The sequence below is a fragment of the Panthera pardus genome, unplaced genomic scaffold (assembly GCF_024362965.1).
Source record: "Panthera pardus isolate Hobbes unplaced genomic scaffold, ASM2436296v1 HiC_scaffold_13, whole genome shotgun sequence".
In the NCBI taxonomy this organism is placed as follows: Eukaryota; Metazoa; Chordata; class Mammalia; order Carnivora; family Felidae; genus Panthera; species Panthera pardus.
Genome location: NW_026526688.1, coordinates 201,384,070 through 201,400,442, shown reverse-complemented (window position 1 = coordinate 201,400,442; position 16,373 = coordinate 201,384,070). Strand labels below are relative to the sequence as shown.

The 16,373-nt window shown below is 61.1% G+C and overlaps 1 protein-coding gene across 19 annotated transcripts in view; it reads left to right on the top strand.

Moving 5' to 3' along the window:
* Nucleotides 1-16,373, top strand: part of ABLIM2 (actin binding LIM protein family member 2) — a 142,283-nt gene that overhangs the window by 69,164 nt on the left and 56,746 nt on the right. For all 19 annotated transcript variants that reach the window (XR_008421864.1, XR_008421862.1, XR_008421873.1 and 16 more), the window contains exons 7-9: nt 3,515-3,602; nt 6,020-6,078; nt 12,121-12,198. Coding sequence is in view for 3 of the 19 variants with exons in the window: in XM_053901738.1 (XP_053757713.1) it covers nt 3,515-3,602; nt 6,020-6,078; nt 12,121-12,198 (225 nt within the window). In the remaining 16 variants the exon portion in view is untranslated. The remainder of the gene's footprint in view (nt 1-3,514; nt 3,603-6,019; nt 6,079-12,120; nt 12,199-16,373) is intronic.

Here is a 16,373-nt window from a genome sequence, read left to right as displayed (position 1 = left end):
CTGGGCGACGGGTACTGGCGTTCGAGGCCTTTCCTGCGTGGCAACTGGGAGGAGACGCCTGCGAGAGCAGGGGTGCGGCAGCGTTCCGATGACGAGGAATGTCCGGTCACTGTGGCCGTGGTGGGGGTTGATACGAGGAGTGAGGGCGCCTTGACGTTTGACTCTATCGCCCGTCCTGGGCTGCTGGGGCTGCTGCAGCCACGCTGGACCCTGTGTGCTGAGACCCCAGGCCACGTCTTTCCCTGCGCAGCAAGCCACAATTCAGGTGCCGGCCCATTCGGTTCCTGGGGACAGTCCCCCCCCCCCCCCCGGACCGCAGACGGCCACCAGATTCTCCCTGTGTCCTCACGTGGCGGAGACAGAGCTCTGGCGTCCCACCTTGACATCAGGGGCCCCACGAGTCAGGTCTCCTTCCCTTCTAAGGCTGGCTAATATTCCGTTGTGTGGATGGGCCACAGTTTGGACCGTTTGCACCCTGTGGCCTCTGAAAATCGCTGCCGTGGACGTTCACACGCGGGCTGCGGGGCAGACCTGGGTTCGCTTTGCTTACCACGACCGTCGGTTTTCTCACTCCCACCAGCAGAACTGCTGGGTCACGTGGTAACTGTGTCACCTTCCCAGGCACCGGGCGCTGCCCCAGTCACGTCCCTGCCGCAGGTGCACGGGGGCCCCGGCTGCCCCACGTCCTCGCCGGCGCTGACTTCCCGCTCTGGCTCGGTTCGCTTTGATTACAGCCGCCCTCACGGGTGCGGAGCGGCCTCTCGTTGGGGTTTGGATCTGCACTCCCTCCGCGGTGGCGATGTGGGGGCATCCTCTACGTGCTTCCTGGCCGTTTGTGCACCTTCTTTGGAAAAATGGCTCTTCCGGTCCTTTGCCCGTTTTCTCATTGGACCGGTCTTCTCTTTGCTGCTGGGCTGTGAGAAGTCTCCATTCTGGATGCGAAGCCCTCGTCAGATCTACGATTTCAAATGTTTTCTCCCCTTCTACGGGCTGTCTTTCCACATTCCCGACGGTGTCCTCAGATGCGCGATAGTTTTAACTTTCGTGAAAAAAAGAATCTGTTTTCGTTGTTGCTGCTCATGCCTTTGGTGTGAAACCCAGGGCTCTGTTGCTAAATCTGGGGTCGCGAAGATGTGCTCCCGTGTCCTCCTCTAAGAGACGTACAGTCTCGGCTCTTGCTGGCATGTCCCACAGAGGAGTGCGCAGATCACACGTGCGCAGCTTGGTAAATGCCCACAAGCCAGACTCGTGGGTGTGCCCGGCACCCAGGTCAGGAAGGAGGATGTGCCCAGCCCCCCGGGACCCCCGGGGGCAGCCACCACCCTGACAAACCAGACTCGTCTGCCTCATCCTGAACTTCACGCGGATGGAATCCGTACTCTTTAGCGTCTGTTTCTCGACTCGCGCTCAGGGAGTCTCCGTGTTGATTGCCTAGGGCGGGGACTGGGGGGCATGTGAGGTCGGGGTCAGCACCCTGGAGCCGGGACCGCCAGGCCGGGGGCTGAGAGGCCACAAAGGGCCACACTCCTGGGCTCCACTCCTGTTCTGCCACCTGCGTGCTGTGTGACCTTCCCCAGCTTCCTCCGCCTCTCTGTGCACCATGCGGAAAATGAGGACAATAATGTGCCTCGTAGGGCTTCTGGAGGGTGGAGACAGGTTAGTGCGCAAAAGGGCCTCTGCTCGAGCTGTAGTAACGGTCGCCGAGTCGCCTTTATTTTTGGAGGTGGGGACGTTCGCCAGGCCGGGGACGAGAACGCTTCCCGGATGGCAGAGAGTGTGGACACAGGGCCGGCCCCCTCACAGCGGCCCAGGGCTGCGTCTCCCCTCCGGATGAGTCTCATCCGCCTGGTTGGGGTTTCGAGCCTGTTGTCTTAGAAACCAGCCCCGCATTTTTCTCTCTCCTCCTACTCAGGTGTAGACCTGACTCGTAGAGGCCTCGTGTACACCCCACGGTCTGTTTTCCCTCCAGGGCGAGCTTTCTCCTGCACGCGGCTGTCACAGAACCCCTGCTGTTTGAGGTCACAGAGTCCGCCCCCCACCCAGGGTGAAGGGGGGGCCTGGGTGACGTGGGTGTGAGGACAGGTCCAGGGGCACAATGTTTAAATCACTGCAGGGCCGCCTGGGAGGCTCCGTCGGTTGGGCGTCCGACTTGGGCTCAGGTCACGATCTCGTGGTTCGTGGGTTCGAGGCCCGCGTCGGGCTCTGTGCCGACAGCTCGGAGCCTGGAGCCTGTTTCAGATTCTGTGTCTCCCTCTCTCTCTGCCCCTCCCCCGCTCACGCTCTGTCTCTCTCTCTTTCCCGAAAATAAATAAACATTAAAAACATTTTTTAAGTCCCCAGAATGGCTGCTTTGCCCCGGTTCTGCCTGGGCCAGGGCTGCCGTGTGACCTGCTCCCCCGACAGACCCCCACAACTAGCAGTGGCCGTGGCGGGGCCCTGCCCCCCAGGTGGGGAAGAGGGAACTGCAGGAGCCCAGGAGGGAGGAGTGCCCGGGAGGCTTTCAGGAGGAGGCACCTTTGAGATGAGATAAAGAACATTCAGGGCCCCCGGGCAGGAGCGGGGGCGGCACTCCTGGGGGAACAGCTTCCTGAGGCAGACGGGGTTTTGGGGGGGGGTGGCACAGCATCTTAGAGCTTTGCCCGGAGACACCGGTGGGCCATGCCCGTGGGCACCCCACTCGGGAGGGGAGCGAGCTCTGGATTCCTCCTCGCACAGGGGTCCCCTTGGGCCAGGCTTCCGCCGGGGGCACCAGTGATGGGGCGAGCTGTTCCTGATGCGGTTCCCCCACTCCCAGCTCCTTCAGGGAACCGGTTATTACCGGCTCACACCCTGGGAGTGATGCTCAGCCTTCTTGCCATTTTGGGAAAGAGTGAGGCACGGGCCTTAGCGCGGCCCGCCTTCCCCAGGGTGGAGGGTATGGCCACCAAGAGGCGCCCAGTACGCTCTTCTGGGGTGATTGCCCTGCACCACGTAGAACGAAGCCAGACCAGCCACCATAACCTGTTCAGGTTATTCCGGTGTTAATGTTTCCACCTAGTCCAATGGTGATGTTAGGAATTATAAAAATAGTAGATGCTAAGTAAGAAGCCTGAGCAGTACAGGGACCCGTGGGACCGTGACTAATCGTCTTTCACCCCACTCGTCCTGTGCCTCCACCTGGGGAAATCACGTTAGCTCCGGCCTCCCCTCTGCCATCCCCCACCGCCGCCCCCCTGCCAGCTACAGAGATGGACGGGACCGGGCCCCCCTGCCTTGTGAGGATTTGCGGGGCGATAGCCCTGCTCCCCTGGGGACGTCGGGCGGCACAGCTGGGTCTCTGCTCCCCCCACTCAGCACCCCAGAAAGCCTGGGAGCACCCACTGGCCCCGGACTCTCCGTGGTGCCGTCCCGAGCCCCCGGGGCGCACGGGAGGCCCCGACACACCCTCTGCTTCTCCTGAGGACCCCACGTGCGGGCGTGCTCCCTTGACCACCCTCCCTTCAGCGGAAACACCTCTGCTCCGTTCTTCCCACAGGCAGGAGAGAAACACTATCACCCCTTGTGTGCGCTATGTGTCAGGTGCGGCCGGATGTTTGCGGAAGGCGAGGAGATGTATCTTCAAGGTGAGCACACGACCAGGCCGCCCGGTCCCCTAGGGCCGGGGATTGCTGGCGGGTCACCTGCGGTAGCTCGAGTGCTGCTTGGGAAGCCGGCCACGCAACCCGGGGCTGGGGGAGCAGAGCCCGAGCGGGCTTGCCCGGGCGACGCGGTGGGATGGCGGGCAGCGTGCGGGCGGCACCCGTGGGACCTGGTGATGGCCGGGACGTGGGGGCGGGGACCTTCCCCCAGAGGATGGGCCCCTTCTCTGCGGCCACCATTGCTTCTCAATGCTCCCTCTGTGTCCAGCGTCCCTGGAGGGGAGCAGAGCGGGGCTGGGCGGACGGCAGGGCCACACACGGGCTGTTCCATGACCTCACGCGGTGGTCATCCCAGGGCGGTGTGTCAGACAGGCCTGCCTTTCTGAGCCGGACCTCGTGGGCTGATGTCAGCTGGGACGGCCTCGTCCCCAGCGTCCCCTCTTGTTCCTCAAGTCGCTGCTTGAGAGTCCGTGAAAGGGGTCCTTTGCTCTGCCCCCACCCCACCCCCTGCTGCTCGGATGTCTGGGTGGGAGGGGCCCCTTGCCCCGGGCACCACCCCTGCTGTAAATAGTGCCTTCAGGCCTGCCCGACACCGAGCATGGGGACACGAGCTCGCCATCAAGGGGCCCCAGTGTCAGGGAATAAAGATGCTCGTCATGGCTCTGGGCTGAGGCCGGCGCCCCGTGTCTAAAGCGGGCCCTCCCGTGACTTTCTGTGGGACCTTGGAACCAGTCCCATCCCTCTCCCAGCTTCAGATTTCCGGGTCGGTGTGACAAGGGGTCAAAACCCAGGTCAGAGCTTTTCAGTGGTACATTGTGGAACCCCGGAGTCCTGTGGCCAGGGGGTCCTTGGGGGGCCCGGCCCCCACCCTGCCTGGTCCGCCTGGATGCTGGGGCGCCATGAAGGCATTGACAGGTGAATCCTGTACAGCCGAAGCTGTGAGAAGCAGGGGGCCCGGTGAGCCCTGCAGCCTTCGAGGATGGTGAGACAGGCCACCCCCTCCCCGCTACCACCGGCACCCCTACCGTGGGCAACACCTTCCTGATAAATATGACGGAGGGGCTGTTGACTCCCAGGAATTGTCGGGGAGACCCGGATGAAAATAATAACGAGATGCTATTTCCCCCCATTCGATTGACAATCGAAGGGCACACCCACGTTGTGAGGAACCTGGCTGGTGAGGCAAGAATTGGGAAATTGCCTTAAAAATGCCCACACCCTTTGAGCCGAGACTTCACTTCTTGGAGTCCTCAAGTAGGAGGGACGTGCTAGGACTTGGGTGCTGTGGACCCCCTCCCCCCCCAATGGGACTTAGAGAGAAAACCCCACATCCCACGGCCAGGGACAGATCCATCCTCTTTCCACGTGGTGGAATGCTACGCAGCCCTTAAGGGTTACGCTTCTGCTGTTTAAGTGTATGAGGAAATGTGCAGGACTCGAAAACAAAGCTCCCAAGACGTAAAAATACGTACGTACAACATTATCCACATTCTACGACCAATGCACGTGTGTGCCCGAAGGCTGCCCGGCCAGAAGTGGCTCGGAGATTATAGATGGTTTTCATTTTCTTACTTCTATTTTGTTGGGGTTCTTTAATCTTTAAAAATTTTTTAATGTTTGCTTATTTTTGAGAGAGAGAGAGAGAGAGAGGGAGGGAGCGTGCGTGGGGGAAGGACAGAAAGAGAGAGAGAGGGAGACACAGAATCCGAAGCAGCTCCAGGCTCTGAGTTGTCAGCACAGAATCTAACGTGGGGCTTGAACTCATGAACCTTGAGATCATCACCTGAGCCGAAGTCAGATACTTAACTGACTGAGCCACCCAGCCACCTTATTCATTGTTAATAAGGGCCATCAATTACTCATCTATGACTTTTGTCATCAAAAACGTTGTCAAAAATGACTGTTTTACACACACACGCACACACACACACACACACACACACACACACAATTAAATCGTGGTCTCCCCAGGAGCTCCAGGCCCGTGCAGATGTTTTCCAGGGAGGGACAGTGATAAGTTCCACCCCCAGGCGTTAGCTCCTGTGACCTGGGAGGCTTTGCAAGCAGGAGATAGGATGTAGCGCTTTCCTTCACATGCACCTGTCAGCCCCATGAGGTGCCAGGCTCTGTGTGCCTGGTCTCTGGGGTGGAAGAGACACCACCCCCTCCTGGCTGGGGCACGAACCCACACACAGAGCCGCAGGGAGAGGGAGCAGGGGGTCGGGCTGAGGTCCAGGGGGAACCCGTACGGAGAGCAAGTGCTCTGGGCCCTGGAAGGAGGGCTGACCTGTGCCGGGAGTCCCAGGGGAGCGCCGCGGACGTATAGGCGGCCTCCGACTCTCCGCACGGCCCCTGCATCGCGGGAAGGGACACTGAGCGCTTCGTCTTGGGTCTGTCCGCAGGTTCCTCCATCTGGCACCCGGCGTGCCGACAAGCAGCCAGAACTGAAGACAAAAACAAGGTTGGTGGGGTTTACGATCTGCTCCCGTGCGTTCTTCAGCGCCGTGTGCGGTCACCCGCTTCTGTAGACTCACCGGCTGGTCATACCCACCCACGGGCCAGGCAGACCCGCCCACGGGCCACCCCGGGGAGGCCTGGGGGTGCCGAGGCGCGCCGGGTGGATCCACCGAGGGGCTGGTGCGAGGTGGGGCACGCACGGGCATCCCGGGGCCTCCCAGCGCTGGCCCGCTGACCTCCCCACGGGTCCCGTGGACTCGAGGGCCGCAAAAGCTTGGGGACAGCTCTGACGTTAGCAGGTCTCCAAATAGTCTCCAGACTGCCCACACTTATGACACCAGCTGCAAGGTTGAGGGGCCCCAAACTGCCCTCGGTCTCAGTCGTTCGTTGGAAAGACTCACAGACACGCTGAAGGCTATCCTCATCATGGTTACGGTTTATTGCGCGAGAAATCAGCCAGAGAAAGAGGGCACGGGGCAGGGTCCGGGAGCGGTCCAGCCCCAGAGCCGCTCCTCTCCCGCGGAGACAGGACGTGGCACGCCCCGGCCCACGCGTGACCGCACACGCCGGGTGTTACCAACCAGGGAAGCTGTGTGTCCAGAGATCTTACTGGGGCTCCACTCACTGACTGACTGACTGACTGATTGCCACATGGTTGATTTCACCCCAGATCACACGGTGTCTCTCTGGTGCCGGCCCCACCCTAAGCCTGTTGGGTGAGGGTGACCCCCTCCCCGAGCAGACAGTCCATCAGGTGGACACAGATCACCCCTCAGGGTCGAGGGCGCAGGCCAGGCCTCTCTCTGGACAAGGCAAATCCCTCGCTGCCCAGAGGCCCAGCTGGGCGCTGGGCACAGAGGCGTCACAGTGAGGAAGAAGGGTGGCCCTCTTGGGACCGAGTTCTAGGGAGAGACGGAAATCGACGCCCAAACGAGCAATGATGCGACAGAGGCTGGTGTCGGGGGCAGGACGGATGGTCAGGGAGGGCCTCGGGAGGACATGGGGTGGGAGCTAGGCCTGCGGGATGAGCCGGGGCGGCCCTGGCGGGAAGGAGCGGGGAGGGCTGCCGGGGGGCGTGCAGAGTCCCCTCGCCCTTAGCCCTGCAGCGAGGGCAGGGCTCAACCGGCAAGCCCCAGCTGGGCCCGTCTGTGGGACTAGAAGGTTTTTGGAATTTCCGTGAGGCTGGATGGAGAGCCCATGGGCTCAGGCCGCTGAGGTTCACAGGGCTGTTGGCTGGCGGAGGAGACGCTCCTCCGGGCCCCCGCAGGATGGGTGGGCTCCCCCAGGTCGGCTGTCGCTTGCCAAGCCTGTTCTGAAAGACCCCAGCAGAGGGAAGTGCTCCCGCATCCTGTAGAAACTGAGTCCGGTGGGTTCGGAGGCCCCTGCTTCTCACGCACTCGCTCACGGTGCTGCCTCTTTCGTTTGTCGTTCATTCAGCAGAGCTTTACCCAGCGTCCGGTTGTGCCGAGCCCTGTTCTTGGCCCCGGGGCCCAGAGGTGACTGAGTCCTGCCCCAGCGTGCTGGGGACGCAGGGGGAATGGGTGGGCACACGGGGACGCCCAGCCTGTCACCGAGACACGAGGGCGGGGGGCCCTGGGCCGGGGCAGGAGGGCTCCGTGGAGGAGAGGGGCCTCCTCTCGCGTCCCCAAGCCTCCCCTAACCCGTGACAGCCTCGCATGGTTGCTCAGCCCCTTTCCGTGGACGCCGGGCCGGCCCGAGGGAACCGTGCCTCTGAGCTCTCCTCTTCCGGCCTGACGCTTCCTTCCACCTGCCAGCTCGTTCCTCCCGATTTTAAAGTAGTGCCAGTTGCTTTTCTCAGAGTTGTCAAAGTGCCTGCACAGGGCTCTGGTTTAATTCAGGTTCAGATGGTCACCTTTGATGGCCACAGAGAGGAGGTCCACTCAGCGTTAAGCGCTGCTGGGCACAGACCTCCATGTGGCCACTGCTCCGGCCTCGGGCCTGGGGGTGGGCAGAGGCAGGGGACCCGGCCCTGGGTACAGGGAGCCACAGGAGTGGAGGGCGGGGTCTTGTCCCCTTGGGGAGGGCAGGTCTGTGGCCACTGGACCCTGGCTTGGGCCACTGCCCATGTCTGCTGAGACTCAGGAGGCCGAGGGACTGACGACCGTGCAGAGGGAAGCAAGGGGCGGGGGAGCCCGACAGCCTGGGAAGAGACCCCGGGGGCTTCAGCGGCCGGGCTCACTGTCCCCTGTCACCCTTCCGGCTAGATTCCCAGACTGTAGCCCCAACTAGAGAACACTGGGATTTGGGCTGCGAGCCGCCCGCCTGGCCTGCCCCCTGCCCCTCAATCTCGGGGACTGAAGCTACTGTGCCCTGGGGTCCCCCCCACCCCGCTGCCAGGGGTGGGGTGCAGAGGTTGTGAAGGGTGGTGCCCCACCCCAGGCCCTGCGCGGGGGGACTGTGTGAAGGTGAGGAAGGGGGACAGGCCCACATGACGGTGGTCCTCCCAGCTACAGGGACACAGAGCCGTGGAGACTGTGGCTTCCTGTGGCTGCTGTAATGAATTACCACAAATTTAGTGGCTGGAAGGAGCACAGATGTATCCCCTCCCTCGGGGGCCGGAGGCTGAGATGGGCCAGCAGGGCTGTGCTCCCTCTGGAGGCTCCAGGGAGAAGCCCCTCCTCATTCGTTGCCACATCTGGAGCCTGCGGGGTTGGCTCCCGGCCCCACGTCCTTCAGACCCCGCTTTCGTCGCCACATGGGCCCCGGCCCCCCAGCCTCCCTCAAACGACCCTGAGACCCCAGGGAGCCCACCTCCCAACTCGAGCTCCTTACTCCCGTCGGCAGAGACCCTTTGGTCACACGTGGGCATCCTCATGGATGTTACTCTGCTCCCACGGTGACAGGATATGCCCGGTTGGTCTCGTTCACGGGCAGGGTCACAGTAAGTGGCGGGCACGCCCCACTGTGCACCATATCCTCTCACATCATACAGCCCACGATTCCCTCCATAACCCGCCCCCGTGCCACCCCGGGCACATCCCTGCCCTCACAGAACCAGCGTCCCTGACCCGGAAGTGACCACGGGGTCCTGTCTGCGGGACTCCTCCCCGAATCCCAACCCAGAGGCCTATCGGAGGGACCTGCCGGAGGGACCCCCACATGCCAAGAGGCCTCCAGGCCCGTCTCCGGGGCGTGACCGGGTTAGAATGGGGGACCCGGGCCAGCCTGCTCAAGGACAGGTCGGGTGGCCAGCCCTGCTCGTGGCCTCTGGACCCGGCTGCGAGGCTGGCCTCGGGGCCTGTGGGGAGCCCGGCTCCCTCTGCTCTCAGCCCGGGGGTCCGCCTGTGATGACCGCAGCCGCCGGCCCGAGGAAGGGAGGCCCTGTGAACAGTGGACGGGGAGAAGGAGAGGGCACAGCCGGAGCTGGCTTCCTGGGCTGTGTCTCCACAGACGCCTTGGGAACATCTGGGGCCGAGGCCGTCCCATGAGGACAGCTGTCCCCTCGGTGCTGCGCCCTGGGGCTGGCACGGCTCGGGGCCCGCCCCTCTGTGTCCTGGGATGGCATCCAGGCCCCGGCCGTGCCCTGCTTGCCCCTCACTTCACCCTCCCTCGCTCCAGCCCCTCAGAGCCTCTTCTGTCTCGCCTGAGAAATGAGAATAGACCCGGGCGGGGACGGGCGGTGAGCGCCCGGGTGACAGGAAGGCAGAGCCCTACGCGTGTCCTGTGTTGCTTCCTGCAAGCTGGTCGGGGAGCACGAGCCGGCAGCCCCGGCCAGCGTTGGGTCAGCGTGGCGGAGCCAGCCCCGGAGACACGCAGCAGAGGTGGTGTGGGCCTCGCTGAGTCTCTGGTGGGGGGTGATCCAGACAAGAGGCACCCGCCAGGAACTGACCAGCAGCCCCGTCATTTACCAAGTGCCCTGCCCCTGCCAGGCTCCGGGACCCGTAGGACCAGCTGGGTCCCGGCCTCCCAGTTGCTCTCCAGCAAGAAAGGCTGGCCCTGGGGTCCCTGCAGGGACGGGCGAGGAGGCAGAGGGTACTGTGTCCTCCCTGACCGCATACCCCGGGGGCACGGCCGCTCCCCAGGGCAAGGATGACCCCTGGGTGTCTGCTGAGGGCGCTCAAGGAAAGCCTTCCGGAAGGCTGTGGCCCTGACTGCCTGTCCCCGGCACGTCCTTGGTCATTGGGTCACTCAACACACAGCCGGCCCGTGAGTGCCCATCGGCTGGGTGGCAGAACACAGACGCGGGGAAGACTGGCGGCCTCCCTGCCCTGGAGGCACGTGTGGGATGAGGGGGCTCCCGCAGGGTGCCCCCCGGGCGACGGGGAGGGGCGGCCCCCCTGGACGGGCCTCGGCGGCAGGGTGGGGGAGAGGATGTCTTCCTGGAGCCGAGCCTTGGCAGGTGGTGCGGGAGGTGGGTCTCGGGGCCTGTGCCTGGGGAGCCGGGGGTCTGCAGGGCACTGAGACTGAGGGATTGTTCTAGAGCCTGGCCGAGGGTGGCCCCAGGCCTGCCAAGTAGCTGGAGAAGAGCTCCAGGGGGCCTGGAGCTGGGGCCCAGCGGCCCTGGGAGACAGGGCAGGCCCGGAGGGGAGGGGGCGGCCCCACGCCCAGTCCTGGAGGAGGCCGTACCCAGGAGCGTGGAGGGGGCGGCCGGCGCTGATGAGCGGGCGAGCGGGCGCCTCACTGAAGAGGTGAGCCCCGGCATCACGCCCTCTGCCTCTTCTCTTTCCTCCCCAGATGCAGAAGCAGGCTTGCAGTCAGGTTTACCCGGGCACCACCCCCTGTGCCTTGCAGGTTTGTCCCTCCCACTGCCGTGGTGGCCTCACATCTGCTCCTGGTGTTGTCCTGTCCTTGCTGCTGTCCTGCCGACAGTGTAGGAGGTGCTGGGCATCCTCCAACTGGGAGGGCAGGGCTCCACGGCCCGTGCCAGTGTCCTGGGGCCGCTGTGTACAATGGTGCAGGCTGGACCCTCAGCCAGCAGGGATTTATTCTCTCTCGGTCCTGGAGGCTGGGAGTCCTGGCTCAAAATGTGGGCTGGTTAGTTCCCTCTGAGGCCTCCTCCTTGGCGTGTAGACGGCGGTCTTCTCCCTGTGTCCTCACGTGGTCGTCTCCTGTGTGCATCTGTGTCCTGATATCCTCCTCTTGTAAGGACACCAGGCCCACCCTAGTGACCTCATTTTACCTTAATTACATCTTTAAGTGCCCCGTCTCCAAACATGGTCACACTCTGGGGTGCCAGGGGTTAGGGCTTGAACATGCGAGTTTTGAGAGATATAATTCAGCCTGTGATGTGGCCCCTCCCAGGGCCACTGCAGCAGGTGTGGGCCACCGAGAGGGATAGAGACAAGGTAGGAGGCAGCCAGCCGGAGCTGTCAGGAGGCAGGGGGAGGCCAGGCAGGGGTGGAGGCTGGACCAGGAGGGGCGAGCACGTCCTACCGGTGGGGTTGGATGGACGCCGGTATGAGTGATGGGAGCCAGGGAAGAAGGGTGTCCACGCAGGGTTGGGCCGGCCTGGCGTGCAGAACAGAGGAGGGGCCTGGGGAAACTGTTGCCTCCGGGGAAGCAGGAGATGTGGCCGAGGAGGGAGGAGGGGCAGGGGTGGGCACTCGGGGAGCGGGTCACAGATGCGGTGGCCGCAGAGTCTGACAGCAGAGGACCGGGTTGGTAGAACGAGCTAAACACGCCCCCCACCCCTATAACCTGGGTGGAAAATAACATCTCCGAGCAGCAAAATTCTGGGTAAAAGGGACGGCCTTGGCCTCTGGAGTGCGCAGAATCCCTTGCTCTCGTCCTCCGAAAAACAGATAATTTCCTTGCGTGAAGCCGGGTGATCATCGGAGCGTTTCCAGCGGCGCGGAGAACGTGCTGGTCGGCTCGGAGTTGGCGTCACCTGCCGCGTCTGATTACAGCTTTCCAGCCGCTCACTGAAGCCCGCGTGTTTATTTTAAGAACTCTTTCAATCTGAAAAAAAAAAAAAAAAGTCGTTACTGGCATTTCTGTCGGAGTGTGACCTGTGATCATTGCATCTGGAAGGTTCTGGAATCAACATATCCCGCTTTCAGTCTCCTCCTGTCGCCTTCCTTTCCAGGAAACCAGGAGCTCCTCAGAGAGCATCATTTCTGTACCTGCTTCCAGCACCTCGGGGTCTCCGAGCCGCGTGATCTATGTGAGTTGGAGAGTGGGGAGGCCCGTGGTGGGAGGGTCCGGACCTGGGTCATGGCCAGGGGTGCCCTTGGGGGCCGGGGCGTCCTCAGGTGCTGGGGTGCAGAGCCGGGGCTCTCGCCGCGGCCGTGGGGTGCAGACTGGTGCAGACTTCGGGAGGTTAACGCCGAGCTTTCGGTGAGGACCATCACGTGACCCCGCAGCTCCTGGGTGACGCGGTGGTGGTGCCCAAAGAGATGTGCTCACAACTGTTGTCCATAATGGTGTCGGCTCAACACCGCCCGAAAAAGTGACACTCGGCACACGGGGGACCGGGCTGGTGTCACCAATAGGCGTGCAGATCTGCACCTGCTACCTGGGAAGCGTTTCTAACGTGCTCCTACGCGAGGCTTGTGAAGGATAATCTATGTTATGCGGTCCCGTTTTCATTAAAGAGTATACGTGTGTATGCGTGTGTGTGTGCGTATGGGTATATATGTGTACAGATGTATGTGTGTTTACATACGTGTGTGTGTGCATATGGGTATATGTGTGTATGGGTGTGCATATGGGTGTGCATATGGGTATATCTCTGTACAGATGTGTATATACATGTATAAATGTGTGTGTTTACATATGTGCATGTGTGCATATGGCTACATATGTGTATGGGTGTATGTATGTGTGTGCATATGGGTATATGTGTGTACAGATGTGTGTGGGCGTGCACCTATGAGGATATACGTGTGTAAATGTATGTGTTTACATATGTGTATATGGATATATATGTGTATGGGTGTGCATATGTGTGTGCATATGGGTATATGTGTGTACAGATGTATGTGTGTTTACATACGTGTGTGTGTGCATATGGGTATATGTGTGTATGGGTGTGCATATGTGTGTGCATATGTACAGATGTGTATATACATGTATAAGTGTATGCGTTTACATATGTGCATGTGTGCATATGGCTATATATGTGTATGGGTGTATGTGTGTATGTGTGTGCATATGGGTATATGTGTGTACAAATGTATGTGCGTTTACATACGTGTGTGTGTGCATATGGGTATATGTGTGTACAGATGTGTGTGGGCGTGCACATATGGGGATATACATGTGTAAATGTATGTGTTTACATATGTGTATGTGTGTGTATGGATATATACGTGTATGTGTGTGCATATGGGTAGATGTGCGTGCAGGTGTGTGTGGTATGTGCATGTATGTGTGTATGCACGCACATGGGTATACACGTGTGTAAATGTATATGTTTACATATGTGTGTGTGTGCATGTGGTATATGTATATATAGGTATATTGTGTGTGCACAGATTTATATGTACATGTGCATATGGGTATATGTATGTGAAAATATGGATTTGGCAGGACCTAACCCAGTGCATAGTGCATCGCTGTCATTAAAAATAGTAATCGTGATAGTATCTTTTTAAATGTTTATTTTTGAGAGAGAGACAGAGAGACAGAGCAGAGAGAGAGGGAGACACAGAACCCGAAACAGGCTCCAGGCTCTGAGCCATCAGCACAGAGCCCGACGCGGGGCTCGAGCCCATGAGCCGTGAGATCGTGACCTGAGCCCGAGTCGGACGCTCAACTGAGTGAGCCACCCAGACGCCCCAAACACGAACCACTCTTTTAAACACACTGGCGTTTGTGAAAGACCAGGTATTGTTGTGACCGTGCAGTGAGCAGAGACACTGGTCACTGTTGTCACAACTACTTGCAAGGCTCCGCGACAGTCCACAGTGGCGCTTACTGGGTTTGCCTTCGACTGAAGCAGACGGGCCTCAGGCCGGAGCACCCCGGCTGTCCCTCCCCCGTTAGCGTGGTGCCCGCTCCCAGTTGGCGCACGTCCTCGACCTCCCTCACCGAGGAGGCGTGAGTCCTGCGAGACGAGCCCTTCCTATCTCGGGGCTCTGCCTTGCTTTTGCTTTCGTGTCTTTCCTGGCATCTGCTGTTGCCCTACTGTGTTGCCTGTGTTCACCATGGCAGTAAATCAGTAACTAGGCATACGTAACATCAGCGTTATTGCGTTATGACCTATTATTATGGACAGCTATCGTAAGTATGATGTCCTGTGTGGCCGTGTATTGTTATTGTTTATTATGCCGGGTGGAGTGTGGGAGAGAGAAAGGCGCAGGGAAACCACATGAACCTGTACACACGCCCCAGTGGCCCTCCGCCAGTCAGAGAGCCTGTTGTCACGGCGACCGCCGAAGGCTTTGGCGGGAGAGGAAATGGGTCTGTGAGCCCCGCTGGGCGGGACAGATGCCCAAGAGCCAGGCGGAGCCACTTTCCGGGGTGGGAGCCGGCACGAATGGCGCCATCAGGCCGCCTCTGCGGTCCCTGCTGTCAGGGGCCGACCCAGGGCAGGGCCGGCCTCACTGACCCGGGCACCGCGGGGCTGGGACGGCCGCGGGCAGATGCTCTGATCGGGGTGGGGTCCCGAGGCAGGGACTGGGGGGAGGCACCTGCAGACCTTGCCCCGCCCCTCACTCCACTGTCAGCTTGAATTTGATGTCCGCGGAATCCAACAGGTGGTGTCCCCATTTTACATGCGGAGACGGAGGCCCAGAGCGTCCTCCTGACTTTGGCAAATGCCCCGTGGATTTTAATTCAGTTCTCAAGCACGTCCCAAGGACCTTGCCGTGCCGGGCACGGAGTCAGGGAGAAGGACTCCATCATGAATCCTTGGAGACTCGTTGGGCCCCCAGGAGCCGCAGGCCCAGACAAGGGGAGACAGACACACCTACCAACGTCTGCACCTTGACTTAAAGGAGACAAACACAAACGTGAAACCAGATGGCGGAGGGGAGCAGGGACAGTCTCCCAGACAGGGAGGCCTGGACTGGGTCTGGAAGAACAGCCAGGCAAAAGGGACTGCGATGGGCGTGGCCTAGAGAGAGAGAGAGAGAGAGAGAGAGAGCGCACGGGAGTGCAAGCTCACAGCAGGTGCCAGGCCCCCGGGCTCTGGATGGCTGGGCAGCCATAAGGAGCTCCTTGTGGCAGGTAGCATGGCTCTGAGGGGCGGGTCACTAGGACAGGCAGAGGCACAGGGTCCCCTGAGGGACAGCTCAGAAGTTCTGATCAGGGTCCATCCCGACTACGGACAACAGACTTAGAAATTTAAAAAAAATTTTTTTTTAACGTTTATTTATTATTGGGAGACAGAGGGACATAGAGCGTGAGCAGGGGAGGGGCAGAGAGGGGAGGAGACACAGAATCGAAAGCGGGCTCCAGGCTCTGAGCTGCCAGGACAGAGCCCGACGTGGGGCTCGAACTCAAACTGCGAGATCATGACCTGAGCCGAAATCGGTCACCCAACTAACAGAACCACCCAGGGGCCCCCAGACTTAGGATTTGAACTCAGGTCCTCAGAACCCTGCCCAGGCTCCAAAGGGAAGAGTAAGAGATCTGAGACCTCACACATTCACTCTCTCAACCTGTGTCACAAACGGCAGCATTCACCCCGAGAGCACCCACCAGACTCATGAGAGCCCTGGGGTCAGGTGGTCAGGGAAGGCTTCCTAGAGGAGGTGGGCTGGGGCTACTGAACCGGGGGCTGAGCCTGGCATGCGGGGGCACAGGGAGGAGGCCCCTCAGGGCCAGCAGGCTGGGAATGTCAGCAGCGCACTTGGGGAACCACAGCGAGGGCTTGCGTCACCCACCCAGAGGGGCTGGAGGGCAGGGTGTCGTCGCTGGGGCTCCAGAGACGCGGCCCTGGCAGGGAAGGGGGCGATGGTGGGGAGCACGGCTCTGGCGTCAGACAGCCTGGGCCTCTTCCCGCCCACGCCTCCCTGGCTGTGTGACTCTGGGCGAGCTACCTAACCTCTCTGGGCTCTGGACTCGTCGTCGATGAAGTGGAGCGACCGTGGGTGCCCCCAGCACGGGCTCGCTCTGAGAATCTGGTGAGCCAAGAATAGAAGGCTTAGTCTCGTGCCATCCCGGGCAAGAGCTCGTGGTATCGGCAGCTGCTGTTGGCGACGTTTGTTCGGAGCAAGTGCGGCAGGAAGGCCCCCAGGAGGCTCTTGCTGGGTCCAGATGTGAGCGGTGAGGGCCTGGACCAGAGCCGCCTGGGCTGGAAAGGGACAGCTAGTCGCACAGCGGACAGGAGCGTGGGACCCGTGCCGGCCCTGGTACGGATGCTACGGGACACCGGGGCCGAGTAGAGGCTTC